The sequence below is a fragment of the Delphinus delphis genome, chromosome 13, assembly GCF_949987515.2.
Source record: "Delphinus delphis chromosome 13, mDelDel1.2, whole genome shotgun sequence".
Classification (NCBI taxonomy): Eukaryota; Metazoa; Chordata; class Mammalia; order Artiodactyla; family Delphinidae; genus Delphinus; species Delphinus delphis.
Genome location: NC_082695.1, coordinates 46,609,435 through 46,629,043, shown reverse-complemented (window position 1 = coordinate 46,629,043; position 19,609 = coordinate 46,609,435). Strand labels below are relative to the sequence as shown.

At 36.2% G+C, this 19,609-nt stretch overlaps 1 protein-coding gene and 1 pseudogene across 1 annotated transcript in view; one reads left to right on the top strand and one right to left on the bottom strand.

The window, feature by feature from the left end:
• TRAPPC8 (trafficking protein particle complex subunit 8) overlaps positions 1-19,609 on the top strand; it is a 90,756-nt gene that overhangs the window by 52,846 nt on the left and 18,301 nt on the right. Inside the window, exons 19-22 of the mRNA XM_060028853.1 lie at positions 1,811-1,965; positions 8,043-8,485; positions 9,833-9,980; positions 13,149-13,245. Of these exons, the coding sequence (XP_059884836.1) occupies positions 1,811-1,965; positions 8,043-8,485; positions 9,833-9,980; positions 13,149-13,245 (843 nt within the window). The remainder of the gene's footprint in view (positions 1-1,810; positions 1,966-8,042; positions 8,486-9,832; positions 9,981-13,148; positions 13,246-19,609) is intronic.
• LOC132436218 (homeobox protein NANOG pseudogene) lies at positions 10,846-13,075 on the bottom strand (annotated as a pseudogene).

Genomic DNA, 19,609 nt, shown 5'->3' with positions numbered 1-19,609 from the left:
AAGACCAGTGTTTTCATATCATTGGATGTGAAACACCTTAAATTCTGTCATCTGTTTTGTAAAAAGAGTAGGATTTAGAGTTAAGCTGATATTCTTGGTGTCCCAGATGATAAGTTTTACAAAGTTTTGAAGAGTAAAACTACTAGATATATATGTTTAACATGGTTTGCCTTTTTTTTGCCCTTTAATTTTCAGGGAACCCTTCTTATATTACCTTGTAATTGTTATTTGAGTTTAAGTTGACAAGATGCTAGAGAGAGAGTTTACTATAAAATCTATCACTTCTATCTCTTAATTTTAGTAGCTAAGTCTTTTTTTTTTTTTTTGCGGTACGCGGGCCTCTCACTGCTGTGGCCTCTCCCGCTGCGGAGCACAGGCTCCGGACGCACAGGCCCAGCGGCCATGGCCCACGGGCCCAGCCGCTCCGTGGCACGTGAGATCCTCCCGGACCAGGGCACGAACCCGCGTCCCCCGCATCGGCAGGCGGACTCCCAACCACTGCGCCACCAGGGAAGCCCCTTATTATTTTTTTTAACAAATTATGGTCATCGGCAGACTTGAATTTAGCATTTACAAAAGCTGATTATATTGGGAAATCCTTTGGGAACACTTGGAAAATTTGTTGGTGCTTTTAACCTTCAGTTGGATATTTCTACTTGCCTGCATATCTAGGATAATTCAATAAAACATTTTTTAAAAAAGTATACAGAAGTGGAATGAATCCGTAAGAATTCAAAAATTATAAGGAAAAAATTGATACTAAAGTTGAGTATGGTGTTTATGCATTTTAGTACTATTTGTGTAATTGACACTAAAGTTGAGTATGGCGTTTATGCATTTTAGTACTATATGTGTAATTCTTGGTTGAAAAGCACCAGACAAGATTCTTTTATAAATAATCTTGCTAATTTTTGAATATTTTAAGTAAGTAAACTGAGTGTTAAAAACTTTTTGAAGCTTCTTTCCTTTCCCACTGTACCTACCTAGGATTTTAATCGAGTACCACAAAGTTACGGTTGTCAATAAATTATAGCTAATTGCTTCATTTAAGGTACCGAATATATGCATTAATAAATATTTTATGACAGTGGGAGGAGAACCTGAATTAACTATTAAATTGCATCTTATAGCAGAATTTTTATGAAGTTTTAGTGTAGTTCTATTTACTATGTAAAATGCTAATAAGGATCTGGGTCAGATGAGGTATGGGAAATGCTACATTGTGTGTCTGGTCTGGGAGTATCACATTGATCTTCAGCACATTAAAGACTCTTAAGTATTCCTGCAGGAAATAAAGTTGTACACCCTGGCTTTTTTCACACCTACATGCAATGTGTGGAAGCTTTTGAGGAAAATCTCACATGATTATTAAGTGAGTTTAATTTTGAGAAAGCTACCTATACTATCTTTAATTTTCTTTGTGCATTCTATTAAGAAGATGTAGTTATTTATAATCCAGAAATAATTCAAATTAGTATATATATACTGAATATGAGTAGCTGTTCTGTCAGATAGATCTTTTTGGTTAATAGCCATTATGGTTAAATGTAGGTTTCAAAAACTTCCTATTTAGTAGTCCTTCTGTAAAGTAAGTAAATCCTAATAAAATGAGAAATTAAGCAGCATACAATAGGTGTTGTTAAGCATGGAAATAAAATGTGCTTAATTCTTTGATTAACCATGATAATTAGTAATTGTCTAGAATTTTTCTAGAAATAATCTGAAACATACAGTATTCATATATTCAAGCTAAATTGATGTCAGTTAACATACCAAATTATTTTAGGGCATTGATTGTTTTTTATTTCAGGAAAGCATTCCTTGAGTATGTCAGTCCGAGGGAGACAGGATTTAGAAATTCAAGGTCCTCGACTTAACAACACAAAAGAAGAGAAAACATCTATTAAATATGGTCCTGATCGACGTCTAGATCCCATAATCACTGAGGAAATGCCACTGTTGGAGGTATTTCACTTTTTAAAATTGCATACACTTAATAATTTATCTGTAAGGTGAGGATGATATTTTGGGTAGGTTAATTTTAGACTTTGGTATTATTGATAGATTGAAATGCACTTTTAAATTCTTGGGGACTTCCCTGGCGGTCCAGTGGTTGAGACTCTGCGCTTCCACTGTGGGGTTGTGGGGGGTGTGGGTTCGGTCCCTGGTCTGGGAGCTGGGATCCCGTGTGCTGTGTGGTGCAGCCAAAAAAAAGCTGATGCTGAACAGATGTAATTTACAAAGATAAGATAATCATGCAAATTAGCATTAAGTCACAGCCAGGTTGTAAGATACAATCCTCAAAATACTAATGGAAGTTGAGAAAAACCTTCTGAAAGAACACTTTGGTTGTTATTTAAATCAATGGCTCTTTCTGGGTAGGATATAAAAATAACAGGAGTTAATTCTTGTAAAAAATTTAAGCAATATAGATAATTTTTATATGAATAAAACCAATATTCCCTTCACTTTCTTTGTATCCCACCCTGTCATACTTTCATGCCATCTTTTAGTTGCAAAAGATAGAAACTGATGCTGGGTAGCACAACCCGCCTCCCCCCACCAATATTATTTAGTTTGAAGGATTTTGGAATATCTCATGGAAACTAAAGTATCACAGAACAGTAGGTCTCAAGGAAGAATAAGGACTCAGCAGCTCCAGGGAATTCGTAAAGCCTTTAGAAAGCATTACTTTTGATATGACTTCAGTCTTACAACTTCTGGTCTTTGTGCCACTTCATTACAAATCTAGGAAAGAACTATGGCCCACCTTGAGTCAGGTGTTTACCTGAAAGGCAGGCCAGTGGCACAGCCATGAAGTATAAGTGTGAACACTGGAAAGAGGGCCTTCCTCCTGCATCCTCATGTTTCCCTAGTAGGGGAGTTAGAAGCTTAGTCATTCACCTTCAGAAAGCGCCAGTGATTCCAAACAGATGTTTCTCTTTTCAGACCTTTCGTTTTACACTTATATATATTTTTAATAATCATACTGCACATTTTATCCTGTGACTTGCTTTTTGTCTTTAACAACAAAACTTGGTCTTTGTTCACAATCAGTAAAATTCTTTTTTAACAGCTAGATAAGGTGTTCCTTTATTCAGATACATTATAATGTACTTTAATCATTTATGTATTGATGGGTGTGGTTCTAGTTTTTCATCATTACTGACAGTTCTGCAGTAAACATTATTATTATATACATATTTTGTTCATGTTCTAGATTAGACTAGGCTTTTAGAAATGGAATTGTTGGGTCAATCATGCAATATACTATAAAATTACCTTCAGCAAGGCTGTAGGAATTGACACTTTTCCTTCAGAATGAGAGTGCCCGTTGCTTCATGTCTGTGCCATAATGGATACTATCAGGTTTTTTTTTTTTTTTAACTTCTGCAAATCAAAATGGCATTTCTTTGATAACTGATAAGTTAGTCAATCTTCATTTTTTTGGTCTGTATGATTTGTTTCTTCTGTAAGTCCATATGATACCCTTTAATTGGGTCACTTCCTTTTTCTCATTGGATGATTTTATGGGTACTAATCCTGTAGTGGTGGGGTAGGTAACATGCTCATGGAAACGGTGATGTGTGTGTGTTAAGGGAAAGGTATTGCTGAGCTGCATGTATTCTGCCCAGATTTTACACTTGCTTAATTATGTTGCATTTAAAGAGTTGTGTAGGGCAAATAAAAGACTCATTAAAGACTGATGGCAGTGCCAGTTTCTGGTTGATAAATATTTGCACATACTTTAACTTTGATTTGGTGTCTTTCATCACTTAAAGATTTTTAACTTCTATTAAATCATTCTTAACTGATAGTCCTTTACTTGGTTGCTTCTAAGTTTTATATTTACTTACAGAGACTTCCCTAGTCAAAACTTCTATAGTTTTATTGTTTAGTGTCTTTGCTTTGAAATCCAAGGGAATATACTCTCTGAATGTCAGGGGGTAGGGATCAAACTTTGTTTCTAGTCCCAATTACCATTAATTGAATATTGGCAACTTATTATGGCATCTTCCTAATATACTAATATCCTGAAAGTATGTTATGCAGATGATACCTATTCTCCTTGACATTTCTTCTGTTTTTGTGTCATTTCCATACTCTTGCTTTATCATCTTTTTTTAATTTGGCAAGCCGAGGCCTGCTCATAATAATTTTTTTCTTACACTTGTGCCACTTTTGTCCAAGTTTGTCAAGTTCCCACAATAATACAATAATGAAAATTGGCATTTTTATTACAATTGCATTGCTATAGCTAGGAGTTTTGAGACTGAAGATGAAATGAGTTGGGATCCAAATGTTATTTTAGGGCTATTCAATACCATTGTAGTTTAGAAGTTACTAACTAATAAACATTTTGCTTAGGATTGTATATGTAAGAATTTGCTAGAGCTTACTTGCAAAAGGGGAGATTCTGACTTCTCTGGTTTAAGTTTTGAGATAAATCAGTAGAGAATACCAAAATACTCAGTTTTTATAGATTCTCCTAGCTTATGGTTTTTATTATACCACATTAGTTAAATGTTCTTCAATTATTAAGACTGTTAAATGTGCCAATGGTTTTTAAGTGCAGTGCTTCTCAGGCACACATTGTTAAGGATAGAGCTTAGCTTTTCAGCTTCTGTCTAAGCCCATCTCTAATTATATGATCTTGGAAAGTTTCTTCACTTATAAAATGAGGGAAGCTGAACCAGTTGATGTTTGACTTTAAGTTCTGTTTATCTTAACTCAGCAGTCTTTAAATTTACATTCATCTTGTTTTCGATATTGCTGGTTCTGTCCTTAACTTTGCCTCTTGCATACCATAGTGTTTTTGTTTTGTTTTTAAAATTTTATTGTTATAGATGCAGTTCTCCCTGAAGAGGGTGTTTTAGAGCAGAGGACCTCTTGTTCTACATAATACAGCAACTGGTGTTTGGTTGATTAAACAAAAAAAGCTTGTAAAGTGAATAACCAAAAAAACCATAATAAATCCATACCCTAAACATTTTACCTTAATTGAAAACATACGAATATCCATTTATTTACTATTTTGGGGGTGTGTGTTTAGGTTAGAGACCTTTTCTATGAGTTCTTTGTGTTGGTATGGGTTTCCTAATATGAGTTTCATTTCATCTTTCATGCATTCTTCCACATCCATAAGTTGACATTTTAAGTGTCCAGTTTTGGTTTCTTCAGAGTGAGAAGCTAAAGGAAATTGTCAAGTAATCTAAGTACAGTATATGTCTAGATTTTATCTGCAGATAAAAGTTGTACTTTAAGGTATAAAAGAGGGTGGGTTTTGTAGAAAACCAAAAGCTACTAATGTTCAGTTCCATAAACATCACTTAGTATTTTCTATTGAAATACTAGAGAATTTGGTTAATCCAACAGACATGGTATGATGGAAGTCAGTTAAGAGACCTTATATTATACTTGGATGAACAGTAGTATACATTAATATTAGTAAAAATCATAGAATATTCCCATTCCTAATATCTTATGTCAGAAATATTTTGTAGAGTTTGAAGTGTTTAAGGGAGTAGTGAAAGAAGTAATCAATCTACGGCATCTGATGAAATAGTCTCTAACAGTATATATTTATCAAAACAAGATTGAGGATGAAAATTAGAGAAACTCGTTGAGAAAATATAGTTAAAGTGTCATGTGTTAACTCTAATGTGTATAGCATACTGAAAGCAAACAGTGAACTATGAGCTGTATCTACTTAGAAATATTTTGTATTTAAGTTCTGTTGGAGAAAAAATGGTATCATTCCAAAACTTTTTCTTCACTTACTAATTTTTAACATTTTGTTAGGATAAATTTTAACATAGAATAGCAGAAAGAAGAGCAGGCCCCTTCAGGTTCTCACTGCATAGGCAGTAAATTGTGTACATGTAGTTTATTCAACCAGACTTGTCTGTCACTTGTGTCCAATCACTTGCTGTTACAGATAAAACCACAATAAATAACCTTATGCATATCAGTTTTATACATTATGTATATGCATATCACACATATATCTTTAGGATAAATTAGTAGAAGTCACACTCCTGGTTCTTGGTCTTATTTTCCATTAAAATTTGAAGCTGTCCAAAACACCACCTGTTTAAAAGGACTTTTAGGGACTTCCCTGGTGGTGCAGTGGTTAAGAATCTGCCTTGCAGTGCAGGGGACGTGGGTTCAATCCCTGGTTGGGGAACTAAGATTCCCACATGCCATGGGGCAGCTAAACCCGCGCACCCCAACTACTGAGCCTGTGCGCCGCAGCCAAGAGTCCACATGCTGCAATGAAAAGATCCTGCGTGCCAAAATTAAGACCCAATCTAGCTGCCCCCGCCCAAAAAATAAATAAAATAAAGGACTTTCAGCAACAGTGCATTTGAAGTAAAGGCTAGATACACTGGTTCTCCTTAGAGTCAACATAGTGTATTTAGTAAAACCTTTATTCTGAAGGTATATTACACAGTATCCTACAAGTGGTGTATCACTGGTCTTATTCCATCACCCTTCCCATTCTACCAGTGCTGTAGCCTTATTGATGGTATCTGGGTATCGGTGTGTGTTTTAGTGTGTCTTTACAGTACTCTGTTTCACTTGTTACTCATGCAGTTGTTTTTGATATAACAACTCAAAATTGATATTCCCTCACAAATTTTAGCTTATTTGACTAAGCTTATTTGATACTAGCTAATTAGTACATCATCAGTGTCTTCAGTATAATGCTATACTTGGTTTATTTTTTCCCATCTTCTTAATCTGTGTTTTGGATTTCTGCCTTAATCCCTTATTTTCTCATGTCCATTTTTAAAGCTTCTGATTTCCCCAAATTTTATCTGATTCCTTAAGAATATGGCCATAATGAAGTCCTATTCAAACTAAGATTAAAAGACAGATACTTCCACTGGACTTTGTTTTTTTTTTGTTTGTTTGTTTTTTTGCGGTACACGGGCCTCTCACTGATGTGGCCTCTCCCGTTGCGGAGCACAGGCTCCGGACGCACAGGCTCAGCAGCCATGGCTCACGGGCCTAGCTGCTCCGCGGCATGTGGGATCTTCCCGGACCGGGGCACGAACCCGTGTCCCCTACATCAGCAGGCGGACTCTCAACCACTGCACCACCAGGGAAGCCTCCACCGGACTTTCATAACTCCTTTGGGACAGCCAGCTGTAACTTTAATCCTCATACTGTTACCTTTATATTCTTCCTTTCTTAGATGCTGTCAGAGTACTTCTGACACTTATTCTTCTGGATCTTTTAAATGCAGATGACTTACTGGATGATTTTGTTAGCCCGTATTTCCATCTCTTATCTGAAATCCTGAGGCCAGGCATGTGTTGGAAGTCAATTTTTTTTTTTTTAATTTTTAGAAATTGTGCATATACATGTGTGTTTTTATCTAAAGCGTTATGTGACCCCTGTTGGGTTTGTGGCAGCACCTGGTAATCAAGCACATTAATGTGGCTTGAGTGAACCACATGAATATCACACTAAATGGAAAAGGCTATAAAGAACCTCCATTTGTCAGATCAGGTTTTGCTTCCACATAGCTTACTGAAAGCCTGAGGATATTCGAAGATACCGGCTTTTTAAATTATACATATGGAATCACGCATCTATATGCTTTTCCCTTTTAAGACTTATTGTGCCTCTTTTCATTTTAATGATGTATAAATAGATAGTTGAGCTACTTTTTAAGTTGACAATGTTAAGGGTTTTTCAGCTGATAATTGTTCATGTGACCATGCTAAATTACTTATAGCTTCTCTTGTCCATAATCTACACAGTTGTGAAAGTTTTGCCGGTGGCCCTGTAGTTATTGACACTGTACCTTTAATTCATAACTCTGAAATCTGCTACTGAGTAACACTGGTCTCTGTCTCATCCTCTTTTTTAAAATGGAGTTCTTAATACCACATACCCAGGGAGATATCAAAGAGAATTAATAAAATACTTGTAAACCTGTAGTAAAGAAATACAGCATCTTAAAGTGTTATTAATTAGAGGTTCAGAATTTTTAACAGACAATATAATAATATTTTTTCCCTCCAATGCAGGTGTTCTTTATACATTTTCCTACAGGGCTTCTCTGTGGAGAAATCCGAAAAGCATATGTAGAATTTGTCAATGTCAGCAAATGTCCTCTTACTGGATTGAAGGTTGTTTCTAAACGTCCAGAGTTCTTTACTTTTGGTGGTAACACAGCTGTTCTAACACCACTAAGTCCCTCAGCTTCTGAGAACTGTAGTGCTTACAAGACTGTTGTGACAGATTCTACCTCTGTGTGTACAGCACTCATATCATCAGCTTCTTCTGTAGACTTTGGCATTGGCATAGGAAGTCAGCCAGAGGTGATTCCTGTTCCCCTTCCTGACACTGTTCTTCTACCTGGAGCTTCAGTTCAGCTACCAATGTGGTTACGTGGGCCAGATGAAGAAGGTGTCCATGAAATTAACTTTTTGTTTTACTATGAAAGTGTTAAAAAGCAGCCTAAAATACGGTGAGTATTATAAAACTTTTTAGGTTTAACCTCTGCGTCTAATATATATAGATATATATACACCCATTCAAATAAACATTTTGATATTTGTTAACATATGTCATAGTTTACTAAGAAATTACTCCCTTCCAAATTATGCATGAAGTTTGTATCTGAGGTTGTCCCTAATCTAATTGTAAGTTCTAAGCAGCCAAAAGTGGAAAAAATTAAGCTACATTAATCTTTTTCATGCTTCTTTCTATAAACTTCATGATTCTTCGATACAACTAAGTACTATGGCCAACGTTATCACATAATAATGAAATTCACAGGTATCATGTATTAAAACAGGGTGTCATTTGTATATGAAGACAACTTGCCTACAGTCATCCTTTTTAAAGAAGATTACTCTGTTTTCCTTTTCCTTTTCCCTAGTGCCCTCCCCTGCCTCCCAAAATGTATGTATTTGCAGAGCACATGATTTAGGTGGTGTTATGGGCATCACTGAAGAAATCAAACCTAGCTGGCTTATACAAGGATCTGTAGCCTGTAGCGCAGTAGAGTATTTTATGATAATGCCATTGTCATTTTTACAAAATTAACCGGGAATAATTGTGCTACATTTTAAAATTTAATAAAATATCTTGTAAGGCTTACTATGAGAACCAAAAGATATAATATTTGTAAGGACAGGTACATTTTAGGTCTTCGGTAAATGTTAATTCCCCTTAAGAAGATGATAGAGAGTTCTCTGGCCAAAGCAATCCATTAAGACTTTGTAGAATGTAGTAGTGGTAAAATGAGCTTCCAAAGAAAGTAAAGATTTCAGAATTTGGATCAAAGGGGATAGGCAAGAGAGTAGTGGGTATTCCCGGAAGTAACTGTATATATGAATGAAAATTTCCAACTTGGGAAATATGAACTGCATATAGTTAGTTTGGCTACAGTATAAAATGTATAAAGGGGGAATAAAGGTGGAATTGTAAAGCTCTATTGTGGAGAGCCTTAAATGCCAGGTGAAAGTTTGGCATTTACTTGGTAGGCATTCAGTCATTAACTTTGGAACTACTATCAGAAGAGGTATAATCAAGACATGACTATATGATGATTATTTTCATGTACTATACTGTGGCTGAGTTTGATGAGCAGGGAAAAAAGGAGACTAATAGTTTTCTTCCAAACTGAGAATAAAGAATTGAACTAATGTTAGGCTAACTAGATAATTTTACCTTATTGTATCTGTCTTGGTTTTTTTAGAGTATAAATTGTCCTGAGGGTGAATAGGTTTTAAAAAGCTTTATTTGGAATTAGAGAATCATAACATTGGGAGAGAGTCTTAGATTAAATTTGTGATTTTTACTTCTTTAGTCACAGAATATTAAGACACACGGCAGTCATTTGTACCAGTCGATCTTTGAATGTGCGAGCCACTGTCTGCAGAAGTAATTCTCTTGAAGATGAGGAGGGCAGAGGAGGCAATATGCTAGTCTTTGTGGATGTGGAAAATACCAATACCGTAAGCTGGTTTAAAACTAAATTTTGTCTTTAATTATATTTTAAGTGTATCCTTTGTTTTTCGTAATGATTTTTTTTTCCTTCACAAGACAGCATAAGCTAGGAATTTAGGGATGTTCATATAGAATGGAATGTAAAAACATGTTAATTCTCAATTTGCTTCGTAATTTTATCCCTCAGTACTTCAAATAAAAGGATCTAGTGGTATTGGGCTTCCCTGGTGGCGCTGTGGTTGAGAGTCCCCCTGCCGATGCAGGGGACATGGGTTCGTGCCCCGGTCCGGGAGGATCCCACATGCCGCGGAGCGGCTGGGCCCGTGAGCCATGGCCGCTGAGCCTGCGCGTCCAGAGCCTGTGCTCCGCAACGGGAGAGGCCACAACAGTGAGAGGCCCGCATAACGCAAAAAAAAAAAAAAAAAAAAAAAAAAGAAAGGATCTAGTGGTATTAGTGGTATTAATATGATACATAATCATATGGTATATGGCCGTATACCAGTAATTCAACCCAAAAAAGATCTCATAAAGTGCTTTCTAGTCTCACCATTGAGGATGTGTTTTTTTTTTTTAAATGGGTAATTTTTTTGTTTATTGGTACTTATAAACGAACCAGCCAACTGGTAGTATTATGATGTGGACAAATTAAAACATCTTTCTACAAATACTAGACTGGTGGAAAAAATTAGGGGTTGTAGTAAAGTAGCAAAAAGGGGTAGAGGAAATCAGTGAAGCACATTGTAGCTTAACCCTTCACCTTAACAACTGAGGTTCTTAACAAGTAAAGCCTCCCCATCCCAGAAAATATGAATAATCCTTCATTACACATCTTTGTACTTTTGCTCCCTATTTTTGAGGTTAGGTTCTAGATCCTAAAGATATCCAAAAAATAGTATTATAACCTAGTTATCTATAGCCGCCTGTCATCTTTTATCATGATGTCCGTAGAAGCCAATGCTTGTGAAACCTCTTTGAGTAGACACCAATCATACACCCCCAAATTGACACAAAAGGTACAATGAAAAGCAGCTTGTCAAGGCAGAGAGATACGTAATTGTAAAAGAAAAATTCTAGGGAAGTAATAACAGTCATAGCTCAAATTAAGATTGAATAATACAGCCATCGTTAGAAATCTTCAGGCTGTGTGTTCAGGGAGTAATTTGGGAATAAATCCATGATTTGCTGTTGGGAATTGAAATACTTAGCAGTTTGCTGTATTTATAGCTTTCCCCGGCAGTTTCCAAGGTGACCTCCAAATCACTGACAGGAGAATTTTGCTAGAACTGGATCTGGGGCTGCAGGAATTCCTCAACATAGTTGTTGAATTGATTGTTCCAAGTCTGGTTATTCCAAGCTTGGGGGCACCAGGTCTGACTGTTCCAGCTCTGGTTGCTCCAGGACTGACTATTCCAGCTCTGGTTGCTCCAAGTTGGGTTATCCCAGGTCTGGTTACCCCACGTGGGCAGGTTTCCGGAAGAGTTCACCAGGCATCCTTGGTGGTAGGAATAGAAGCCTGGGTATTCTGTAGTTGCTGGGCCCTGAGTCACAATGTTGCTATTCCTCAGCCAGTTGTTTTCTGCCACCTCTTACATTTCATTCTCTGGTTCTGGAACCAGGTCTTAACCTGTTTGTAGCTAAGGTTCAGGATGTTGGAAAGTTCTTGCATTTGCTGGAGGCTGAGGTATTTCTGCCTCTGAAATCTGTCATTGAGCACACACAGCTGCGACTGAGAGAACACGGTTCTGGTCTTCTGCTTCTTGACCAGGACCTTCTCTTCCTTCTTCTCTGTGCTCTTGTCTGCAGCCGTGGCTATTAGTTTTACTCTGGGGCTTGTGGGAGAATCAGGACTGTCCTGAATAAGCAGATCCATGGAGAAGGAAGGAAGAGGAGAGACAGTCTCCATATCGTGGGTCTCAGCAGATGACATTTGCAAGGACATAATTTTCTTCAGGCCCGTAAATCTCAGGCATTGGTGAAGATTCCCTAGAATTGGATGCTTTGGGGCCACGCAGGCTTTGGGGACAAGCTGGGTCCACACTCATGTTGTTGAATTGAAGGAGAGGGAGAAAACCAAAGAGCTAGATAGATGGTAGGAAAAGTCCAGGCTTAAGAATCTAGGTAGAAGAGCTTAGAGAAAGGTGAAGATCTCCAGGTGTAAAAGTATTAAAAACATGGGATGAAGGGAAGTCACCTGTATGATAACGGAAGCCTACCAGCCCAATGTAGGAAAATGACGAGGATGTGTTTTGATGTGCTTAAATTTACAAAGTTCTGTTAGGATTTCACATTCAGTATTAACTTGATAACCCCTTACTTATACATTTCCAGCAGTACCATTTCCTTTATATAAAGCATTTTAAACATTTTATCTTTCCTGTTTATGTATCTTTTATCTTTCCTTTATCTTTATGTATCTTTTATCTTTCCTATGTTATGTATTTCCTCTATGTATCAAAATGAATATTCTTCAAGAAGGAACTGTGATCTTATTAAAGTAGAATCTTAGCTTCATATTGATTCAGTTTAGATACCTGTTTGAAATGTTACTTATTATTTCTGTCATGTCTTTTAGCTTCATAAATTTGTATGGTCACTTCATTTTAGGACATTTAAGGTCAGTGTGCTGATACTTCGGTGATCTTCCCAAAAAACCAATATTTGTAAGAGTAAGAACATTTGAATAATTTCAAATTAGCTCCTATTCAGGAGAATAAAAAATATATGCAATTTAAATAATTTTATGTACATTGACTGTATATTGGTATTCTGTTCTTTGTTGCTTTTTGCCTTAACAGGAATGTGAGAGAAAGATCAGAAGAAATAAAAGTGCTATGGTTTTGATTAAAAATTGGCAGCAAATAATTTTTGATATATTAAATAACTCATTATAATAGATTCTAATAACTGAATGCCTTTCAATATTTAAAACTTTGCCACTGGGAGTATATTATAATTAAATCTATTTTGTGAATAAGATGATGACTTACGTGTTTTAAGAATGTTTATAGAGGGATTTAAATAATTTACATTTCTGAAATGTATTGTTAATTTATTTCAAAATAAAAATTTCATCTTATGTTAATTGATACTGACTATGGTAGCAGTGTCATTCTCATTAGAGTATTCTACGTTAGTGCTCCTAAATCTTGAATGACTCTTTTATTTCCTTTTGATAGAGTGAAGCAGGTGTTAAGGAATTCCATATAGTACAAGTATCAAGTAGTAGCAAACACTGGAAGTTACAGAAATCTGTAAATCTCTCTGAAAACAAAGGTTTGTGCCTTTTTCCCTCTTCATAATAAATTCTGATATCTTCCTTCGTTGATTTTATTTTTTTCAGAACAGTACCAGAATGTCATAAGATTATTGGTGCCTTTCTTTTTTTTAACTCATTTAAATATCTGTATATACTTTGCTATAATTATATCATATATTACATTATATCAGAGTCCTTTTTTTTAACATCTTTATTGGAGTATAATTGCTTTACAACGGTGTGTTAGTTTCTGCTGTATAACAAAGTGAATCTGCTATACGTATACGTATATCGCCATATCTCCTCCCTCTTGCGTCTCCCTCCCACCCTCCTTATCCCACCCCTCCAGGTGGTCACAAAGCACCGAGCTGATCTCCCTGTGCTATGCGGCTGCTTCCCACTAGCTATCTGTTTTACATTTGGTAGTGTATCTATGTCCATGCCACTCTCTCACTTCATCCCAGCTTACCCTTCCCTATCCCCGTGTCCTCAAGTCCATTCTCTATGTCTGCATCTTTAATCCTGTTCTGCCCCTAGGTTCTTCACAACCATTTATTTGGTTTTTTTAAGATTCCATATATATGTATTAACATATGTTATTTGTTTTTCTCTTTCTGATTTACTTCACTCTGTATGAGAGTCTCTAGGTCCATCCACCTCACTACAAATAACTCAATTTCGTTTCTTTTTATGGCTGAGTAATATTCCATTGTATATATTGCCACACCGTCCTTATCCATTCATCTGTCGATGGACACTTAGGTTGCTTCCATGTCCTGGCTATTGTAAATAGAGCTGCAATGAACATTGTGGTACATGGCTTTTTATGGTTTTCTCAGGGTATATGCCCAGTAGTGGGATTGCTGGGTCATATGGTAGTTCTATTTTTAGTTTTTTAAGGAACTTCCATACTGTTCTCCACAGTGGCTGTATCAATTTACATTCCCACCAGCAGTGTAAGAGTGTTCCCTTTTCTCCACGCCCTCTCCAGCATTTATTGTTTGTAGATATTTTTATGATGGCCATGCTGACTGGTGTGAGGTGATACCTCATTGTAGTTTTGATTTGCATTTCTCTAATGATTAGTGATGTTGAGCATCCTTTCATGTGTTTGTTGGCAATCTGTATATCTTCTTTGGAGAAATGTCTATTTAGGTCTTCTGCCCATTTTTGGATTGGGTGGGTTGTTTGTTGTTTTGATATTGAGCTGCATGAGCTACTTGTATATTTTGGAGATTAATCCTTTGTCAGTTGGCTTCATTTGCAAATATTTTCTCCCATTCTGAGGGTTGTCTTTTGGTCTTGTTTATGGTTTTGTTTGCTGTGCAAAAGCTTTTAAGTTTCATTAGGTTCCATTTGTTTATTTTTGTTTTTATTTCCATTTCTCTACGAGGTTGGACAAAAAGGATCTTGCTGTGATTTATGTCATAGAGTGTTCTGCCTATGTTTTCCTCTAAGACTTTTATAGTGTCTGGCTTTACATATAGGTCTTTAATCCATTTTGAGTTTATTTTGTGTATGGTGTTAGGGAGTGTTCTAATTTCATTCTTTTACATGTAGCTGTCCAGTGTTCCCAGCACCACTTATTGAAGAGGCTGTCTTTTTTCCATTGTATATTCTTGCCTCCTTTATCAAAGATAACGTGACCATATGTGCCTGGGTTTATCTCTGGGCTTTCTATCCTGTTCCATTGATCTATATTTCTGTTTTTGTGCCAGTACCATACTGTCTTGATTACTGTAGCTTTGTATTATAGTCTGAAGTCCAGGAGCCTGATTGCTCCTGCTCCCTTTTTCTTTCTCAAGATTGCTTTGACTATTGGGGGTCTTTTGTGTTTCCACACAAATTGTGAAATTTTTTGTTCTAGTTTTGTTAAAATGCCATTGATAGTTTGATAGGGATTGCATTGAATCTGTAGATTGCTTTGGGTAGTAGAGTCATTTTCACAGTGTTTGATTCTTCCAATCCAAAAACATGGAATATCTCTCCATCTGTTTGTATCATCTTTAATTTCTTTCATCAGTGTCTTACAGTTTTCTGCATACAGGTCTTTTGTCTCCTTAGGTAGATTTATTCCAAGGTATTTTATTCTTTTTGTTGCAGTGGTAAATGGGAGTGTTTCCTAATTTCTCTTTCAGATTTTTCATCATTAGTGTATAGGAATGCAAGAGATTTCTGTGCATTAATTTTGTATCCTGCAACTTTACCAAATTCATTGATTAGCTCAAGTAGTTTTCTGGTAGTATCTTTGGGATCCTGTATGTATAGTATCGTGTCATCTGCAAACAGTGACAGTTTTACTTCTTTTCCAATTTAGATTCCTTTTATTTCTTTTTCTTCTCTGATTGCTATGGCTAAAACTTCCAAAACTATGTTGAATAATAGTGGTGAGAGTGGGCAACCTTGTCTTGTTCCTGATCTTAGTGGAAATGCTTTCAGTTTTTCACCATTGAGAACAATATTGGCTGTGAGTTTGTCATGTATGGCCTTTATTATGTTGAGGTCAGTTCCCTCTATGCCTACTTCTGGAGGGTTTTTATCATAAATGGATGTTAAATTTTGTCAGAAGCTTTTTCTGCATCTATTGAAATGATCATATGTTTTCCTTCCTTCAGTTTGTTAATATGGTTTATCACATTGATTGATTTGTGTATATTGAAGAATCCTTGCATTCCTGGGATAAACCCCACTTGATCATGGTATATAATGTTTTAAATGTGCTGTTGGATTCTGTTTGCTAGTATTTTCTTAGGATTTTTGCATCTGTATTCATCAGTGATATTGGCCTGTAGTATTCTTTTTTTGTGACAGTTTTGCCTGTTTTTGGTATCAGAGTGATGGTGGACTCGTAGAATGAGTTTGGGAGTGTTCCTACCTCTGCTATAGGTTGGAAGAGCTTGAGAAGGATAGGTTTTAGCTCTTCTCTAAATGTTTGATAGAATTTGCCTGTGAAGCCATCTGGTCCTGGGCTTTTGTTTGTTGGAAGATTTTTAATCACAGTTTCAATTTCAGTGCTTGTGATTGGCCTGTTTTATATTTTTTATTTCTTCCTGGTTCAGTCTCGGAAGGTTGTGCTTTTCTAAGAAGTTGTCCATTTCTTCCAGGTTGTCCATATTTTTGTCATAGAGTTGCTTGTAGTAATCTCCCATTATCCTTTGTATTTCTGCAGTGTCAGTTGTTACTTCTCCTTTTTCATTTCTAATTCTTCTTCCTGTTTTTCTTGATGAGTCTGGCTAGTGGTTTATCAATTTTGTTTATCTTCTCAAAGAACCAGCTTTTAGTTTTATTGATCTTTGCTATTGTTTCCTTCATTTCTTTTTCATTTATTTCTGATCTGATCTTAATGATATCTTTCCTTCTGCTAACTTTGGGATTTTTTTGTTCTTCTTTCTGTAATTGCTTTAGGTATAAGGTTAAGTTATTTATTTGAGGTGTTTCTTGAGGTAGGATTGTATTGCTATAAACTTTCCTCTTAGAACTGCTTTTGCTGCATGCCATAGGTTTTGGGTCATCGTGTTTTCATTGTCATTTGTTTCTAGGTATTTTCTGATTTCCTCTTTGATTTCTTCAGTGTTCTCTTGGTTGTTTAGTAGTGTATTGTTTACCCTGTGTTTGTATTTTGTATGTGTTTGTATTTTTTCCAGATTTTTTTCCTGTAATTGATATCTGGTCTCATAGTGTTGTGGCTGGAAAAGATACTCGATACAATTTTAGTTTTCTTAAATTTACCAAGGCTTGATTTGTGACCCAAGATATAATCTATCCTGGAGAATGTTCCATGAGCACTTGAGAAGAATGTGTAATCTGCTGTTTTTGGATGGAATGTCCTATAAATGTCAATTAAGTCCATCTTGTTTAATGTATCATTTAAAGCTTCTGCCTCCTTATTTATTTTCATTTTGGATGATCTGTCCATTGGTGAAAGTGGGGTGTTAAAGTCCCCTACTATGATTCTTTTACTGTCAATTTCCCCTTTTATGGCTGTTAGCATTTGCCTTATGTATTGAGGTGCTCCTATATTGGGTGCATAAATATTTACAATTGTTATATCTTCTTCTTGGATTGATCCCTTGATCATTATGTAGTGTCCTTCTTTGTCTCTTGTAATAGTCTTTATTTTAAAGTCTATTTTGTCTGATACAAGAATTGCTACTCCAGCTTTCTTTTGATTTCCATTTGCATGGAACATCTTTTTCCATCCCCTCACTTTGAGTCTGTATGTGTCACTGGGTCTGTAGTGGGTCTCTTGTAGACACTATATGTATGGGTTTTGTTTTTTATCCATTCAGCCAGTCTGTGTCTTTTGGTTGGAGCATTTAATCCATTTACATATAGGGTAGTTATCGATATGTATGTTCCTGTTCCCATTTTCTTAATGTTTTGCATTTGTTTGTCTTTTCCTTCTCTGTTTCCTGCCTAGAGAAGTTCCTTTAGCATTTGTTTTAGAGCTGGTTTGGTGATGCTGAATTCTCTTAGCTTTCACTTATCTGTAAAGGTTTTAATTTCTCCATCGAATCTGAATGAGATCCTTGCTGGGTAGATTAATCTTGGTTGTAAGTTTTTCCCTTTCATCACTGTAAATATGTCCTGCTACTCCTTTCTGGCTTGCAGAGTTTCTGCTAGAAGATCAGCTGTTAATCTTATGGGGATTCCCTTGTATGTTAATTGTTGCTTTTCCCTTGCTGCTTTGAATATTTTTTCTTTGTATTTAATTTTTGATAGTTTGATTAATGCGTATCTTGGCATGTTTCTCATTGGATTTATCCTGTGTGGGACTCTCTGTGCTTCCTGGACTTGATTGACTATTTTCTTCCCCATATTAGGGAAGTTTTCAACTGTAATCTCATCAAATATTTTCTCAGTCCCTTTTTTATTCTCTTCTTCTGGGACCCCTATAATTTGAATGTTGGTGCATTTAATGTTGTCCCAGAGGTCTCTGAGATTGTCCTCAGTTCTTTTCATTCTTTTTTGTGTATTCTGGTCTGTGGTAGTTATTGCCACTATTTTATTTTCTAGGTCACTTATCTGTTCTTCTGCCTAAGTTATTCTGCTGTTGATTCTTTCTAGAGAATTTTTAATTTCATTTATTGTGTTGTTCATCCTGGTTTGTTTGCTCTTTAGTTCTTCTAGGTCCTTGTTAAACGTTTCTTGTGTTTTCCCCATTCTATTTCCAAGATTTTGCATCATCTTTACTCTCATTACTCTAAATTCTTTTTCAGGTAGACTGCCTATTTCCTCTTCATTTGTTTGGTCTGTGGGTTGTTACCTTGTTTCTGCATTTGCTGTATATTTCTCTGTCTTATCATTTTGCTTAACTTACTGTGTTTGGGGTATACGTTTTGCAGGCTGCAGGTTCGTAGTTCCTGTTGTTTTTGGTGTCTGCTCCCAGTGGGTAAGGTTCGTTCAGTGGGTTGTGTAGGCTTCCTGGTGGAGGGGACTGGTACCTATGTTCTTGTGGATGAGGCTGGATGTTGTCTTTCTGGTGGGCAGGATCATGTCTGGTGGTGTGTTTTGGGGTGTCGGTGAACTTATTATGATTTTAGGCAGCCTCTCTGCTGGTGGGTGGATTTGTGTTCCTGTCTTGCTAGTTGTTTGGCATACAGTGTCTAGCACTATAGCTTGCTGGTCGTTGAGTGGAGCTGGGTCTTAGCGTTGAGATGGAGGTCTCTGTGAGAGCTTTCGCCGTTTGATATTACGTGGAGATGGGAGGTCTCTGGTAGACCAGTGTCCTGAACTTGGCTCTCCCACGTCAGAGGCATAGCCCTGATGCCTGGCTGGAGCACCAAGAGCCTTTCATCCACACGGCTCAGAGGAAAAGGGAGAGAAAGAAAAGAAAAGAAAGAAAGAAAAAAAAAAGAATAAATAAAATAAAATAGTTATTAAAATAGAAAAAAATTATTAAAAATAAAAAAACAAGAAAGTAATTTAAAAAGAGAGCGAGAAAGAAAGAAGAGAGCAACCAAACGAAAAAGCAAATCCCCCATTGATAAGAAGTGCTAAAAAGTATACCAAAAAAAAAAAAAAAAAAAAAGGACAATCAGAACCCTAGGACAAATGGCAAAAGCAAAGCTATACAGACAAAATCACACAAAGAAGCATACACATACACACACAAAAAGAGAAAAAGGAAAAAAACCCCTCATATATATATATATGTAAAATAAAAAAAGGAAGAGAGCAACCAAATCAATAAACAAATCTACCAATGATAATAAGCTCTAAAAACTAAACTACGATAAACATAAAACCAGAAACAAATTAGACACAGAAAGCAAACACAGTTGCTCCCAAAGTCCATCGCTTCAATTTTGGGATGATTCGTTGTGTATTCAGGTATTCCACAGATGCAGGGTACATCAAGTTGATTGTGGAGATTTAATC